General features: G+C 31.6%; 2 protein-coding genes across 4 annotated transcripts; both read left to right on the forward strand.

Moving 5' to 3' along the window:
• Positions 1859 to 6141, forward strand: LOC109354183 (palmitoyl-acyl carrier protein thioesterase, chloroplastic-like). 3 transcript variants are annotated; one of them, XM_019596529.1, is made up of 7 exons: positions 1859 to 1936; positions 2798 to 3309; positions 3490 to 3623; positions 4350 to 4463; positions 4752 to 4923; positions 5026 to 5094; positions 5619 to 6141. In XM_019596529.1, the coding sequence occupies exons 2-7, from the start codon at positions 2812 to 2814 to the stop codon at positions 5886 to 5888; spliced, it is 1257 nt and encodes a 418-aa protein (XP_019452074.1). In that variant the 5' UTR covers positions 1859 to 1936; positions 2798 to 2811; the 3' UTR covers positions 5889 to 6141. The 3 variants fall into 3 exon arrangements, with proteins under 3 accessions (XP_019452074.1, XP_019452069.1, XP_019452077.1); XM_019596524.1 differs by lacking the exon at positions 1859 to 1936 and adding an exon at positions 1965 to 2058; XM_019596532.1 differs by lacking the exon at positions 1859 to 1936 and having other exon boundaries at positions 2812 to 3309; positions 5619 to 5936; positions 6006 to 6141.
• On the forward strand, positions 10473 to 13793 carry LOC109354204 (serine/threonine protein phosphatase 2A 57 kDa regulatory subunit B' iota isoform-like). The gene is made up of 3 exons (XM_019596544.1): positions 10473 to 10673; positions 11502 to 12697; positions 13167 to 13793. The coding sequence occupies exons 2-3, from the start codon at positions 11534 to 11536 to the stop codon at positions 13530 to 13532; spliced, it is 1530 nt and encodes a 509-aa protein (XP_019452089.1). The 5' UTR covers positions 10473 to 10673; positions 11502 to 11533; the 3' UTR covers positions 13533 to 13793.

Consider the following 14840-nt stretch of genomic DNA (forward strand, 5'->3'; position numbering starts at 1 on the left):
ACCCAAATGGTTATGGCAGAGATCCCTGTAACATTTTGTGTAACACATAGCTTTACACTTCTCAATCTTAACTTCCAAACTAAAAATCCTTCTCAAGATTAGTTGTTATTTTGTTAATTTTGAGAAAGTATAAATATCAACCAGTTATATACGAAGTAATGTTCTTATTTGTTATATTTTTTATAGCATGATAATGCTAAATACATACTTACATTGAATTTTCACCTAAGAAAATCATTTAGATTTTATTTGTCAATTCTATCACTTTCCTAAGCATGTGTACGCAACCGTGTTTCATTTAGATTTTAGATGATGTGTCAATTGTATTGTAATTTGAATTGAATTTATTCTATTTCAATAAAATTCTGTATTAAGTTTTACTTGCCCCATTTCCAATATACTTTGTCATCGGTAATAAACAATAATCTCGTTCAAAAAATTAATTAACTTGTATTAGAAAATAATCCTAGATAGATGGGTATATGAGATTATTAATGAATATAGAGTTGGCACAGGTATTGATACCTTTGTTCACGGCTTTCCTAGTATGCTTCTCAACCACAATTAATATATCCTCTTACTAATTCTTATACCTTTAACATATGTCATGATACTTTATTTATTAATAATTAATTTATAAATGATATGTGTCACTTTCTTATAAGTAAGAAGAAGAATATAATATTACTCATTAATATTTCTTTCTTCCAAGGGTCAAACAGCGTACAGAGAAGTCAAAATTGTTGGTTTACAGACACAAACTTTAAAAACTCAAACTTGATAGATACTTTATCAAACTTTTAAAAACTGAGGTTCGAATAACTCGTACTGATAAGATAAATTAAGTCATGTTCAAATATAATATAATATAATATAATATAATATAATATAATATAATATAATAGGTTAATACATTAATAACATTTTAATGAAAGAAAGAATATATAATATTTAGTAAAAGAATAAATGGGATAAATGTATATAATCTAAGAATGTTATACCGTTTTAAATTATTAAAAGTACTACTAGATTGGAACATGACACACAATCCCAACAAGGAAAAATACTACGTAACTGGAATAAACTTTCAATTTTGTTGTTGTTTTTTATTTCTTATTTTTATTACTAATTTCATGGACCTACAATTTCTTCCAAAACTTTTAACTATATTCAAATTTGAAGGAAGTGGCTTATATACCACAAATGTATTTCCATTCTTGAAATGTAAAATGAGTGTAATATTTATCTACTATTATTTTAAAATAAATTTTAAAAAATAGAATAATTATTTTAGTGTAGAGTTAAAACAGGCCTTTAAACTCATTGAAAATTTATAAAATATAAAAACATACGTACAAATAGAACTTAAATTATGCATTTGCATATAGATCTAAAGACGAGCTTATAATAAAATAATAGAATTATACATTTATAATAATATAAGGTACACATGTGGGTAAAGAAGTGGTAATAAAATATAAAAAACTAATGAAGAAGGGAAGGGTAATATGGTAAATAAATGGAGAGGTGGGGTGCGAACTTTGAAGTTGAGAGTGAAAGGCGGGATGAATATATATAATAAATTCAAACTCTTATTTTATTCGGCTTGCTTTAGTAGTGTAAGACCTATCAGTTCCCAGGATAATCGAAAGTTTAAAAATTTGATTTCTATAAGTTATTTATTAGAAGAAGCAACAATACATCTCGAAAGGTATTAACCATTTACTCAAAATGTAAGAAAATATTATTGATGGTACAAAAAAATTCTTATTTTATTTATCTTTCATTTTTTATAGTAATTTTGAAAAATAGTCAAAATCATAATTAGAAAACATATAAAAGGAGGATTCTCACGACGTAAAATGACGCAATAGCCCTTTCTATATCTTCTTTGTAATTTCTTCTGTATCTCTCTTCTTCCTTTCTCTTCAATCAGGTATGGAATCTTTTCTGATCAATTTCTCTCTCTCTCTCTCTTTGTTTCATTCATCACTAACATTTCAACTTTCAATTTTTTTCATTTCACTCTTATACATTCATATTGCCACTGCAGTTAAGGTTATTGTTATTTATTTGTGTTCCTTGTTCATTTTTATGCAATATGGTTATCATTTTTGCAATGTCTGTGATTTTTTGGCCTCATTTGTTTTTTTTTTTGGGATTTTTTTATCTATGCCTTCGTTTATTCTCTTTTTGGTTTGTCATGTTTTCTATATTCAAACTCAGATCTGTGTCCAATTTTCTCAATAATTTATTTTTAATTGTGCGATTTTTTTTTTTGATTATTTTTATCATCTAAAATTTTACATTATCACTTGATAAAATAAGCTTCGTCATTTGAAGTTGTAGCTTATTTTATAAAATTTGCAACTTTTTTTCATGTGGTTGCACATGAAGTTAAATATAAGCGAAGAAAAGAAAAGAGAATTATATGGATTTATTCAGGAATTGGACTTGCTGTTTTTAGTTCAGGGCTTCATGCATTCTTTTTTTTTTTTACCAGTGATAGTATTAGAAACAAATTGGCTTACTTTTTCTATAAAAAAATAAAAAATGCTTTCAGGTCAAATTATTTGTTATAATTCTCTTGTGTTTGTGATATAAATGTTACTCTTTTGTTTTATTTGAGCAAAGTATAATGATGTCTCCTGTTGATTTTTTTCATGGGATTCTACAGTTTGTTCTCTTTTCATTGACAAAGTTTGCCACTTCTTTCTTTTTTCACCGGACGGTGTGAAAAGAAGATATATGTATATAAATATTTCAACAATTTAACTTGCTTCAACTTTGCATGCAGCTGTATAATTCATTATGGTGGCAACTGCTGTTACTGCTTCGTTTTTCCCTGTTACTTCAACCTCACCAGACTCGGGTGCAGAAGGCAACAAACATGGTGATGGGCCTGCAAACCTTGTTGGATTCAAATCCAAATACGCGTCTTCTCGTGGCTTGAAAGTTAAGGCAAATGCTCAAGCCCCTCCGAAGATTAATGGAACTGCAGTTACTACATCTGTAGAAACCTACAAGCATGATGATGATTTGCCATCGCCTCCGCCAAGGACTTTTATCAACCAGTTGCCTGATTGGAGCATGCTTTTGGCTGCTATCACAACAATTTTCCTGGCAGCTGAAAAACAGTGGATGATGCTTGATTGGAAGCCAAGGCGACCTGATATGCTTATTGACCCCTTTGGCATAGGAAAAATTGTTCAGGATGATATGGTGTTCCGTCAAAACTTTTCTATTAGATCATATGAAATAGGTGCTGATCGAACAGCATCTATAGAGACGGTAATGAACCATTTGCAGGTATGTTTGTGCTCATTCATATGAGTGAAGTGACTTGTTATTTATACTATTAGGATATGAGCATGTTATAAATACATAGGCTTGTCTAATACTCACTGAAGTATTGAAATTCTTACACAAATGACAACAGCTACTTAATACTTTTCATACTTGATTCTTTCAACTATTTGTTAACAACAGGAAACCGCACTTAATCATGTTAAAACTGCTGGGCTTCTTGGTGATGGCTTTGGTTCTACGCCTGAAATGTGCAAAAAGAACCTGATATGGGTTGTTACGCGGATGCAGGTTGCAGTTGATCGTTATCCTACATGGTGAGTCACCCAAATTCGCTCGTAATGTGTGATTTGCTCATGTGCCTAAGTTAAACTGCTATTTCTCTGCTTATTTTAGTGTTCTTTTGATTCTTTTCATATTTATGATGAATGACGAGTCAATAAAAACCTCATTTGAAATTACCACTTCTGCATTTATTCTGTAAATTATGTAACTTATACCTCTGAATTAGCTTCCTAGTTGATTTAATTATGAACATATTAATGTTTGTGAAATTCTTGTGGGACAATCATAGTTGTATGTGTTTACATTAGCTAATTTTTTTCAACAATATAAAATCTTACTGAAAAAGTTTGAGGGAAAAAGGTAGTTTTTCCCAAAAAAATTAAGCTTTATACATGATGAACTATTGGCTACATTCAAATGGGTTTGAGGTTGAATCATATTTTTTATCTGTTTTTTCATGTTGTACAAGTGTGCAGCCGTTATACGGAATGTAATGTTCTATTGGTTCACAATTATAAATTAGGTGACAAATTTTGGTAAAAAGTCGAGTAGAGAAGCAGAGTTTTGAATAAAGCACCTATACTGTCTGTACTTTTTGTTTACTAGTTATATACTGACAGTTCTATTGGAGGACTTGGTGTTTTCAATAGTGTTGGCCTGTTGGCTATTGGTTGAATTTAGATAAACTATTAATTAGGATTATATGGAGTAAGTATTGTCCGATCATCTGTAATTGATGGAATCTATATTTGCTTCAGGGGTGATATTGTTCAAGTAGACACTTGGGTTTCTGCATCGGGGAAGAATGGTATGCGTCGTGATTGGCTTTTACGTAACTGCAAAACTGGTGAAATATTGACGAGAGCCTCCAGGTAGAAACCATTTTCAGGAATTTTTTATTCTTCCTTCCTTTTGCTGCTGGTTCAAACCAAAACCAACCTAATTATGCATTTGGTATTGTTGTTAAAAGTAATGAACTATTATAATTTTAAGTGGATTGTTTTTGCACTTGAAAACCTCTTACTGTACCAACATAACAAAGTGTGTTCTTAGTTTATCACTAAGACTTGTGCTTGTGCGCATGCATCACCTTTTGGAACTACTGAATAGTAACATATAAACATTTTTTGATCTGTTGGTTTGGTTATTATGATCTACAGTATCTGGGTCATGATGAATAAGCTGACAAGGAGGCTGTCTAAAATTCCAGCAGAAGTCAGAGATGAGATAGGCTCTTATTTTGTGAATTCTGCTCCAATTCTTGAAGAGGATAACAGAAAACTACCTAAACTGGATGACAATACAGCAGACTATATTCGTACTGGATTAAGTGTATGTTAGCACTTTTTGCAACTGCTATAATTGATTTATTTTCTCAAAATTACCTTGGATGCCATATTCTATTTAAATTATGCGTTGCATCTGAATTTTCAGCCTAGATGGAATGATCTGGATGTCAACCAGCATGTTAACAATGTGAAGTACATTGGCTGGATTCTGGAGGTAGTTTTCTGTTCTTGCACCTCCTGCAGTTATTGATCTGATGTTTTTAATGTTTGTACACTATTTACTTTCATTTCATCATAAACAAAACTCTAGTGGCTAAGATACTCTGTAGCTTGTGAATGTCATTGTCTCTGTTATGTTCCATTCCTGCTAAGTGACTATCAATTTGTTCATTGATGTTGATTTCCATTTTCTTAGCATGCAGCCTTGATGATACATTGAATAGCAATGATATAGGTGTTCAAGTCATTTAACCCGGGTAGTGATTCGTGAGTCAGCGAAGCTTGAAAATTAGAATGTGACATGATTGAGTGAGTAGTAATACGCTATGGTGCTCTGGAAACTGAGTTGAACAGCAGGGTGTGATGTTTGGTCTTTTATGGATTGCTTGTGTTTCTTCCATTATTAATTTGCACTTGTTGATTTATTCTTGGATACAAAAATCTTGGTATGCTTAGTTTGTTGTGCATTTGGCTGATCAGGGCCCTCTTAACCAAAGTATTGTGTGTTGATTGTTACAGAGTGCTCCACAGTCAATCTTGGAGAGTCATGAGCTGTCTGCCATGACTCTGGAGTATAGGAGGGAGTGTGGTAGGGACAGTGTGCTACAGTCCCTGACTTCCATATCCGGTGTAGATGTCGGCAATCTAGCTCACAGTGGCCATGTTGAGTGCAAACATTTGCTTCGACTTGAAGATGGTGCTGAAATTGTGAGGGGCAGGACAGAATGGAGGCCCAAACCTGTGAACAACATCGGTATTATGAATCAGGTTCCAGCCAAGAGCACGTAAGATTTTGAATGGTTAATGGCTTGAGCTGCACCAGTCTCCTTGTGATTTATATTCTGGCTCTGGCTACTGGAGAGTATTGGTTGTGTTTTGTCCCGGTTTACATGTCTTTATATATATATATACACCTTACTAATTTATGATACTTTGATGGGTATGTGGAAAGGTAGAAGTAAAATCTTATTCTCATTGTAATTAGCTCATGCACTACTCTCTCTGCTTCATATTATTTCATTTATGGTGTTGCTACTTCTAGGTACAATATTTAATTGTTTGATCAAAATGGCTAAACATGTATATTATTCTTCTCTTTTTAGCCCTTGTTGGAATGATGCAATTTTCCTTTTGAACAAAGCTGACTTATTATTTTATGTATAGCATGTAGGCAACAGTTATTTGTTCATCTGATTCAGCTATGATTGTATGCTCCAGCTTGTATTTTTCTGCATCTCACATGGGAATTATTGGGCCCCCAAACTACCTTCATATTCAAGCTATAGTTATAATAAGAGCGTAATATCTATATATTGTTAGTGTAAAAATTTATATATAGAAACTACATCATTCACCATTTATTTGAATTGTTTTTTTAAAGGATATTGATAATTCGATATGAATGGTAGATAATGCAGTTTCAGTATATAAACTCATATACGATGCATACATTTTTTTTCCGTCAGAATAATAGTGATGATGATGTACTTTCATTTGTCTCTGCGTTTTAGGTCACACTTTTAAGATTGAAAGTCCTTACAAAAGGGTTATCCTGTATCTAGTTATGATATGTCATTGAGAATTGTTTAGGTGCTTAATACATATTTCTTACTTTGTCATATATGTTAGGTATGTCAACTTTATGGGTCATTGTTGTTAAGCTATTTTTTTGTCTAAAATAAACAATATATCTCATCAAGCTAATCTCTAACATTGGGTGATACAATATTTATTTTTAATTTGAAAGCACTTTTGAGAATCTCCAAGAGTTTTTTTGTTTTTTATAAGGAAAATTACTATTAGATCTGAAAGAATTTTGATTTGAATTATGGCAATATGATGGATATATGCAATAAAATGACTTTATGAAAAAATCAAAATGAAAATTTAAAATGAATATAGATTATTAGAATCCAAACAAGTTATCCTTACAAAACAAAAGATTTACACTCTAATAAAAGTATATTATTACTACAGATCAACAAGAAAAAAACAATAGTATATTATGTGCTTTGTTTTCGGAGCTATCTCTTACCTGAATGACTCTGGTTATAAAATATAGTAATTTAAGGTTTCCAGTGCCAAAATAGTCCCAAAAAAGAAAAATATTCTGGCAGATTAAAAAGAACAAAAAAAAATGGTGTATGTGTACTTTTGTTTCAGAGTGAACAGAGCACTGAATTTTAGAACCATATCAGGAGGGAAATAAAGTAATAATTGAAAACTAGAAATGTGCTGTAATCCATATCTGTGGGTGCATAATTGAATACTAATAATTCAATATTTAAATAACTATGTAAAATAATTTTATTCAAATTTTTAAATCCCTAGTTGCCATGAAATGGGTAGAGTTTTTTTCCTTCTTATCATAAACTTTTTTAGAATCTAAATTTATCTCTATACACAATATATTAATTATGTAAAAAACTCTTCATCCCTATATATCAATCACACTATTTATTCAACCATCATTCACATATTAGTGTATAAGATGAACCCACATATTATCATTTAGCACCTTATATACTTAAGTATTAGCTAACTAAGCTCTTAGAACACTTTGTAGGTGAGCATGGGTCCGACCCTATTCGGACTCGATCATGATTGGGTCGTGTCGGATAACAGGTAACATCGGGTCCTGCTTACCCCTAACACTTTGAGTAATTAAGCATTTTTAAATTGTGTTAGATGCCCTCAATGTCTTTACCCAAAAAGAAGTGTCAGATTCTCTCTAACAAAAATTATGATATTTGTCTAACATTTTCACCATCAAAATATGGATTTGTATTCTCTAAAAAAACAAAACTTCTCAAATGATTTACTAACGAGAGACACAAAGTTTATTATAAAAAGCTAACAAATTTTATTTGCCTATCTCTCATTGATTTCAGATTATAGATTCGGAAATAAAAGGTGAGGGATCCTATGTCTACTATGCATATAACAAAAACTGCTTTTATTTTTTTATGATTTTAATTTACTCATCTTAAAGAGTCAGAATTTTAATGTAATATTATACTATATGAGTCACATGATTCTTTTTTGTTATAGTGTACTATACATTTTCATACTCACAACTAAATATTTATTACTTGTAAATTAATCATTATACTAAATAAAATACTAATTTATGATACATTTCACTACATATATGGGAAGAAAGATAATTTTACCATAAAAAATCATTTCTGTTTGTTAATTATAATTCCCATACTTAAGCCTCGGATGATTAGAGAAATAGTTATCTCAAAAATCCTAACATGTGATTAATTTACTAATTGTTAATAAAAAACACGAATGGTTAACAACAAATAAATGGAATTTGATCCTCTAGGAATATGAGATGTGAATGTTTGAGTTAAACTCCACAAATGCATTCTCCCCTCTTTGAAAAGACAAAAAGTATATGCATAAAAAATGGAATCCAATCCTTTCATTAATTTATAGACATCTCAATTTAGGTATAGTTTTGAATTTAAGGATGTATACATAAAGTAGTGTTATTAAACTCGGCTCAAACTGACTGATCAAACCGATTTAATCGTGAATCAGACATCTAACCGATTTATATGTTTTTATTGTAGTTAAAGCATAGTTCATATGTTATTTGATGATGTTATCAACTTGTTTGTGTCATTTTATAGTAGTAGAATGTTCTTTTTTATTGTTTAATCAAGCATGGTAATGTTTTTAAAATTTTGAGTATACCATTATTAAATATTGTTACCTAATATTATGAATCTTTTAGAATTTTTAATTCAAACTGAAGTAATCGATCCAACCATTAACTCACTGATTAAACCAGAAACTCATTAACCCACTACCCTAACCGAATCATTAATCCATCTCAGTTTAATAACACTATGTAAGGGTTTGATCAACTTTTTTCTCGTATCACATATTAACCATTAATGATATTTGTTGCGGCATTTTACTTTTACCTTGTTCCCTTTTATTCTTTCACTTTTCCTCGTTCTCTATTTTCTTCACTTTCCTACCACATTCATCCCTTATCTCTTTTTCTTTTCATTCTCTCCCACCCCTACAAAAAATCTACCCTCTAAATTAATATATATACCTTATTAGTGTAAAGACAGTAACTATATCATTCATCACCTATTTGATTTATTTTTTTTGTTGAAAATTCAATAATAATTAAACATATAATACACTAATAATATACATTTTTTTGTATGGTGCAAAAGGAGAAATTAATAATTATAATAATGTAGGTAAAACCCAAATATCAAATTTATTCCATGATTACAAATTTACATGAGATGGTGGCTGACATATGCCCATATGAATAGAAAAAAATAAAGTTTAAAATCTATCCATTGACAATGTAAAATTTTTTATACTGTCAACATATTATTTATCATTGATTTGTAATATTTTTGTTTGAAAGTCAATAGTTATTAATATATGAATAATAAAAATTTACTGATAGTATAAAAATACTTACACTGTCATACATATATATTAAATAGGAGAAAATAAAGAGTTTCACCTCATTATGCTTGACCCACGCCCACTATAATCCTTTCCTACAACAATTATTATTCAGTCAATTTTTGGTTTCTTTTACACCTACCAGACAAACTTTTATGTCCACTCTTTTATAAAGTTAATCCAAATTAGTCATAATAAATCGGTAAATATATATAAATTTTGCTTACAATGTCAAAAGTTTTAAGCACCACCCTTAACCCTTACATCACAATCACCAAATAAGAATAATTCCATCGCTAATTGTATATAACATCTCAGCCCAAGTAAATTGTAAATAGGTCAAATTAATAGATTCGTTCTTCTTAGATATTTTAAGTCTGCCATATAATTTTTCATTCTATGAAATATTTTATGTTTTAAACTAGTACATTAAGTTGTTCTTATGTTAGTTCTGTCTTGAAAAAGAAATAATAGAGATATTTCATGATAAGCTAAATGGCACAAATTGTAAAATTTGGATGATAATGATGAAGAATTGTAAACTTTTCTTGTTGAATCAGACAAAACAAAATAAAATAAAGTTAGGTGAGTAAATTAAAAACATAAATTTCTTAAAGGATAAAGAATATAAGATTTGTACAAAAGTAAACTCATCTTATAAATAGGTCAAATTAATAGATTCTCCTACTAGTATAAAATCCCACCAGATTCAGATTAAATGTTCGATTTCTGGAATTGACAATACTCGAGATTGGCTCATGACTATGCATATCCTTTCATAGTATCAAAAGACTCTTGTTACTAAGAAAGCAAGCAATGGTTGTTAGTGAGAATGGATGAAGCATGATCATTGTTGTTGAATACTGAATATCCTTCTTCTTCTTCTTCTTCTTTTTCTTCTTCTTCTTTCTATCACTGTAACTCTACAACACTATTTCAGATCAATACAATAACACACTCAACACACTCATCCCCCACCATTTTTATTCTTCCTCTTTCTCTCACTCTCATTTCGCTTATTCAACAACAACAACAACTTGCTCCATCTTTATGCTAACCCTTAAAGGCTTAAACTTTAATCTCTCTCTAGTCATAATTCACTTTACCCTTCACACAATTCAGGTTCATCTTTTCTCCTTCTATCTCTTTCAACTACTCTGTTTTCTTCTTCTTCTCATTTAAGTGCTCTTCCTCATTTGGACTCACCCTAGTTTATTTCAACTCAATTTATATATACTATAAAGTTTTAATTTTTAATCATCAAGCTCTTTTTATGGTTCCTCAAATGCTTGCTTCAGACTCTTCTTTATTTTCACACCCAGATCTTCTTTTTTTCCACCCATTATAACTTTATATTCATTAATGATTTCTTAATTTCCATCTACAACTGGGTCCTTTTCTTTTTATTTTGTTCAAAATATGAACTTGTGCAAGGAATGACTAGTTTTTTGTATTCTGCTACTGTTTTTGTGTACTTATTTCTTGTTTGTTGTTCAAAATTAACTAAGATTCATCCAAATGGTTGAATTGTGTATTATCTCTTTTGTATAAATTCATAAGCAAATGTTAGATCTGGCTGGAATTTTCTACTTAATGTGTTCTTCAAGGACTTACCAATTGCTATGTTTGATAGAAGTAATGTTTTGAATATCTTCAATTCTTCCTTGTACACACAGTAGTGTTTCTCTCTTGATCTTGTCTCTATGTGCTTATATCCCATATTTTGATCATTTACTCTTAATGTTTTGTGCTATGGTATAGTCTCTAAATTGGTATTGGTTACAATGTTTAAGTCTCATACTTGTGTCCCTTCCTTTACATTATTGCTTCACTGTTGAATGATTTCATGAAGTTTGGTTCATTTTATGGTTCATTGCGAGTTCCTAGGATTTGAGCTTTTACATTCTGGAAGGTTTATGCTTCTAAGTGACAGTGACATGTTGGGTGCAGGTTTTATCAGCTAGGATTGCAGCATTGCCACAATGTTAAAGCAAATCCTTAGCAAATTGCCAAAGAAGGTCACAAAATCTGAATCACCCGATTCCTCAAGGGGGGATTCTGGCAATACTACTAGTTTCGGAAATGTCTTTCAATGTACAAATGTTGGAAGTACCATTTCTAGCAAATTAAATGTTGTGAAGCGCGTATCTTCGGTTGTTTTCCCTTCAAGCATGAATGTCGGGGTGGAAGCAGTTGACCCTTGTCTATCCTTCAAAGACGTTTCAAATACTACGCAGAAGCAAAGCCTTTTTATTAGTAAGTTGAACCTTTGCTGCAAAGTTTACGATATGAGTGATCTTGATAAGAACTGCACAGAGCAAGATTTTAAGCGTCAAACGTTGGTAGACCTTGTTGATTTTGTTTCCTCTGGATCTGTAAAGTTCACAGAACCAGCAGTTATGGCTTTGTGTAAAATGTGTGCAACTAATTTGTTCCGGGTTTTCCCACCTAAGTTTCGTACAAGTACTACTGGTGGGGAAACTGAAGATGAGGAGCCTATGTTTGATCCTTCCTGGTATCACTTGCAAATAGTTTACGAACTACTCCTTCAATTCATTAATTATAATTCTCTTGATTTGAAGGTGGCAAAAATGCATATGGATCATGCTTTCGTTTTAAGATTACTTGACCTTTTCGAGTCTGAAGACCCTAGAGAAAGAGATTTCTTGAAAACAATTATGCATAGGATCTATGGGAAATTCATGGTTCACAGGCCTTTCATACGAAAATCCGTTAGCAATATCATCTATCGTTTTGTTTTTGAGACTGAACGACACAATGGCATTACTGAACTATTGGAGATTTTTGGGAGTGTGATTAGTGGATTTGCCTTGCCATTGAAGGAAGAGCACAAAATGTTTTTGTGCAAGGCTTTAATTCCTTTGCACAAACCTAAATCTGTTGGTATTTATCATCAGCAGTTAACATATTGTGTTGTACAGTTTATAGATAAGGATCAAAGACTTGCTAGCCCTGTGATAAAGGGACTATTGAAGTACTGGCCATTAACAAATAGCCAAAAGGAGCTTATGTTCATAAGTGAGTTGGAAGAGGTTTTGGAAATGACTAGCATGGCTGAATTTCAGAAGATTATGGTCCCACTGTTTCGACGGATAAGTTGCTGTCTTAATAGTTCTCATCACCAGGTAGTTTCTGCTATTATGACCCCTTATTTTTAAGTTGCCATTTTAGTTAAGGAGTCTCATTTTGTGTCTGATTCTAAATTTTGTCCTTTTTCAACATTATCTTTTCTTCCACCTGATTAAGAATATTCATTTAAATTGTTACGAAATGTAAGTTGGTTGTTTAGTCATGGACTCGTGGCGTCCAATTATTCAGCAAGTCGCGTTATTCTGACACTTTTTTGGTTTTTGCAAAAGTGATTAACTTGGTTTATAATGTAATTAGTTGTATGATCTTTTTCCCAAAACCTGAGCTTGTAGACTCTCGAATGAGTCCTATAAAGTTCTTAAATGTCCAAGCATTTCAGGTGCAGACATTGTTGTGGCCTCTACATAGAGATCACGAAGAGCAATATCTATTTACTTGTTCGGTTATGATGCTAATGCCTCTATAAAGAACATCCATTCAGCTTATAATAATGTCCTTATTCAGGTGGCTGAAAGAGCTCATTTGCTGTGGAACAATGAGCACATCCTTAATCTTATCACGCAAAACCGGCAGGTGATTCTGCCCCTTGTTTTCTCGGCGCTTGTAAATAACACAAAAAGTCACTGGAATCAAGCAGTGCTGAACCTGACTCAGAACATAAGGAAGATGCTTTCTCAAATGGATGAGGAACTCGTACTCGCATGCCAACGTAAATTCGACGAGGAAGATTCCGGGTCAAGTGCTGCAGCTGAGAGAAGAAGAGTAACATGGGAACGCTTAGAAGCTGCTGCAAAAAGTGACCAACCTGTAGTTTCTGGTGATGTTATAGTTCCAGTAGGTTCATCTGCTACATGCTCTGTGGCTTGTTAATTGCATAATGAATGATGTAAGGTTCTAATTACTTAAGTGGTGTGGTATTTCTTCAGTTTTATTTAGCATGTTAAGATGCCATTACCAATAGGGTATTTAAATCCTTTAGTATACCTTCATAATTGTGCTGAGGGGGTGTTATTGCTTTAGGTTCTTTTCACAAAAAATGCAGTTTTTTATTTTGTTTTGGAGGAACACAAGAGGCTTTTGTGTGTGTGTCGGTATCACATTTGTGCATGCAATTATTTGCAGTGTCAGCACTCATAACCTTGACTCCTTTTATTCACTTTTCTTACCTCTTTTATTCATTCATACTCTCATTTGACATGTTCTATGTAGATGTCATCATCCAAATAAGTTTCACAGTGTAAGTTCCTAAAAGATTACAAATGTCATCATGTTGGTACATATAAAAATAGGAGAACCAACAAAACTTTGGTCTAGTAATGTATGGTCCTCCTAGATCCACAGGATGACCAAAAGGTCAAGGGTTCGATTTATATGAGCGACACTTGTTGGGAGGGGCAACTAAAAATAATCAATTTCAATGACTCATATTCATCACATCTTTTAATGTCTCATATTTTACTTTAATAATCAATGCCTTATCTTTGGCGTCATTGATGCTGACGTTTGTGACCTTAAGGCTTAAGGAATGGCATATTATATGCAGTAACCATTAAAAAATGTTTGATAATCAATTTCAAATCTTTACATTGTTTGGTAATGCGTGTAAATCTGATACACTAAACATTAAGATGTGTAGCCTTATTCCAATTTAGGAGATTATAAGTTTCCGAAAGAAAAAAAAGTTGTAAATTTCATGCACTAAACATCAACATCAGATTATTATTAAAAATCCCCTAACAAATAAACATAGTTTTATTTTTAATTACTGTATCATACAGAGGAATATATTGAAGAACCATTTAATAAGCAAAATTCATCCTAACACCTTTTTTGTTGCTTAAGAGTGACACAAGCTTGTTAAAAATGTGCATTAGAAAGTGCAAATGCTTAAATCTTGAATGCTTTATTTACAATACAATCACTATATACCTTTATTTGCACAATTGAGTTAGTAGAAAAGAATAGACCTAAGGCAAGTGTTCCTTTGAAGATATCTTAAAACTCTTTATGTAACATCAAGGTGGGTACATTTGGGATTAGTCGTAAATTGAGCTAATTGATGCACTACAAAAGCTATATCTTGCGGATAACCCAGTATACGAGGCTTGATCTAGTAAGATTTGAGAGAATATATGTAACTTTGCTCTCTCAAGCAAAAAAAAATTGTTTGCGGATATA

Source organism: Lupinus angustifolius, chromosome LG01, assembly GCF_001865875.1.
Source record: "Lupinus angustifolius cultivar Tanjil chromosome LG01, LupAngTanjil_v1.0, whole genome shotgun sequence".
NCBI lineage: Eukaryota > Viridiplantae > Streptophyta > Magnoliopsida > Fabales > Fabaceae > Lupinus > Lupinus angustifolius.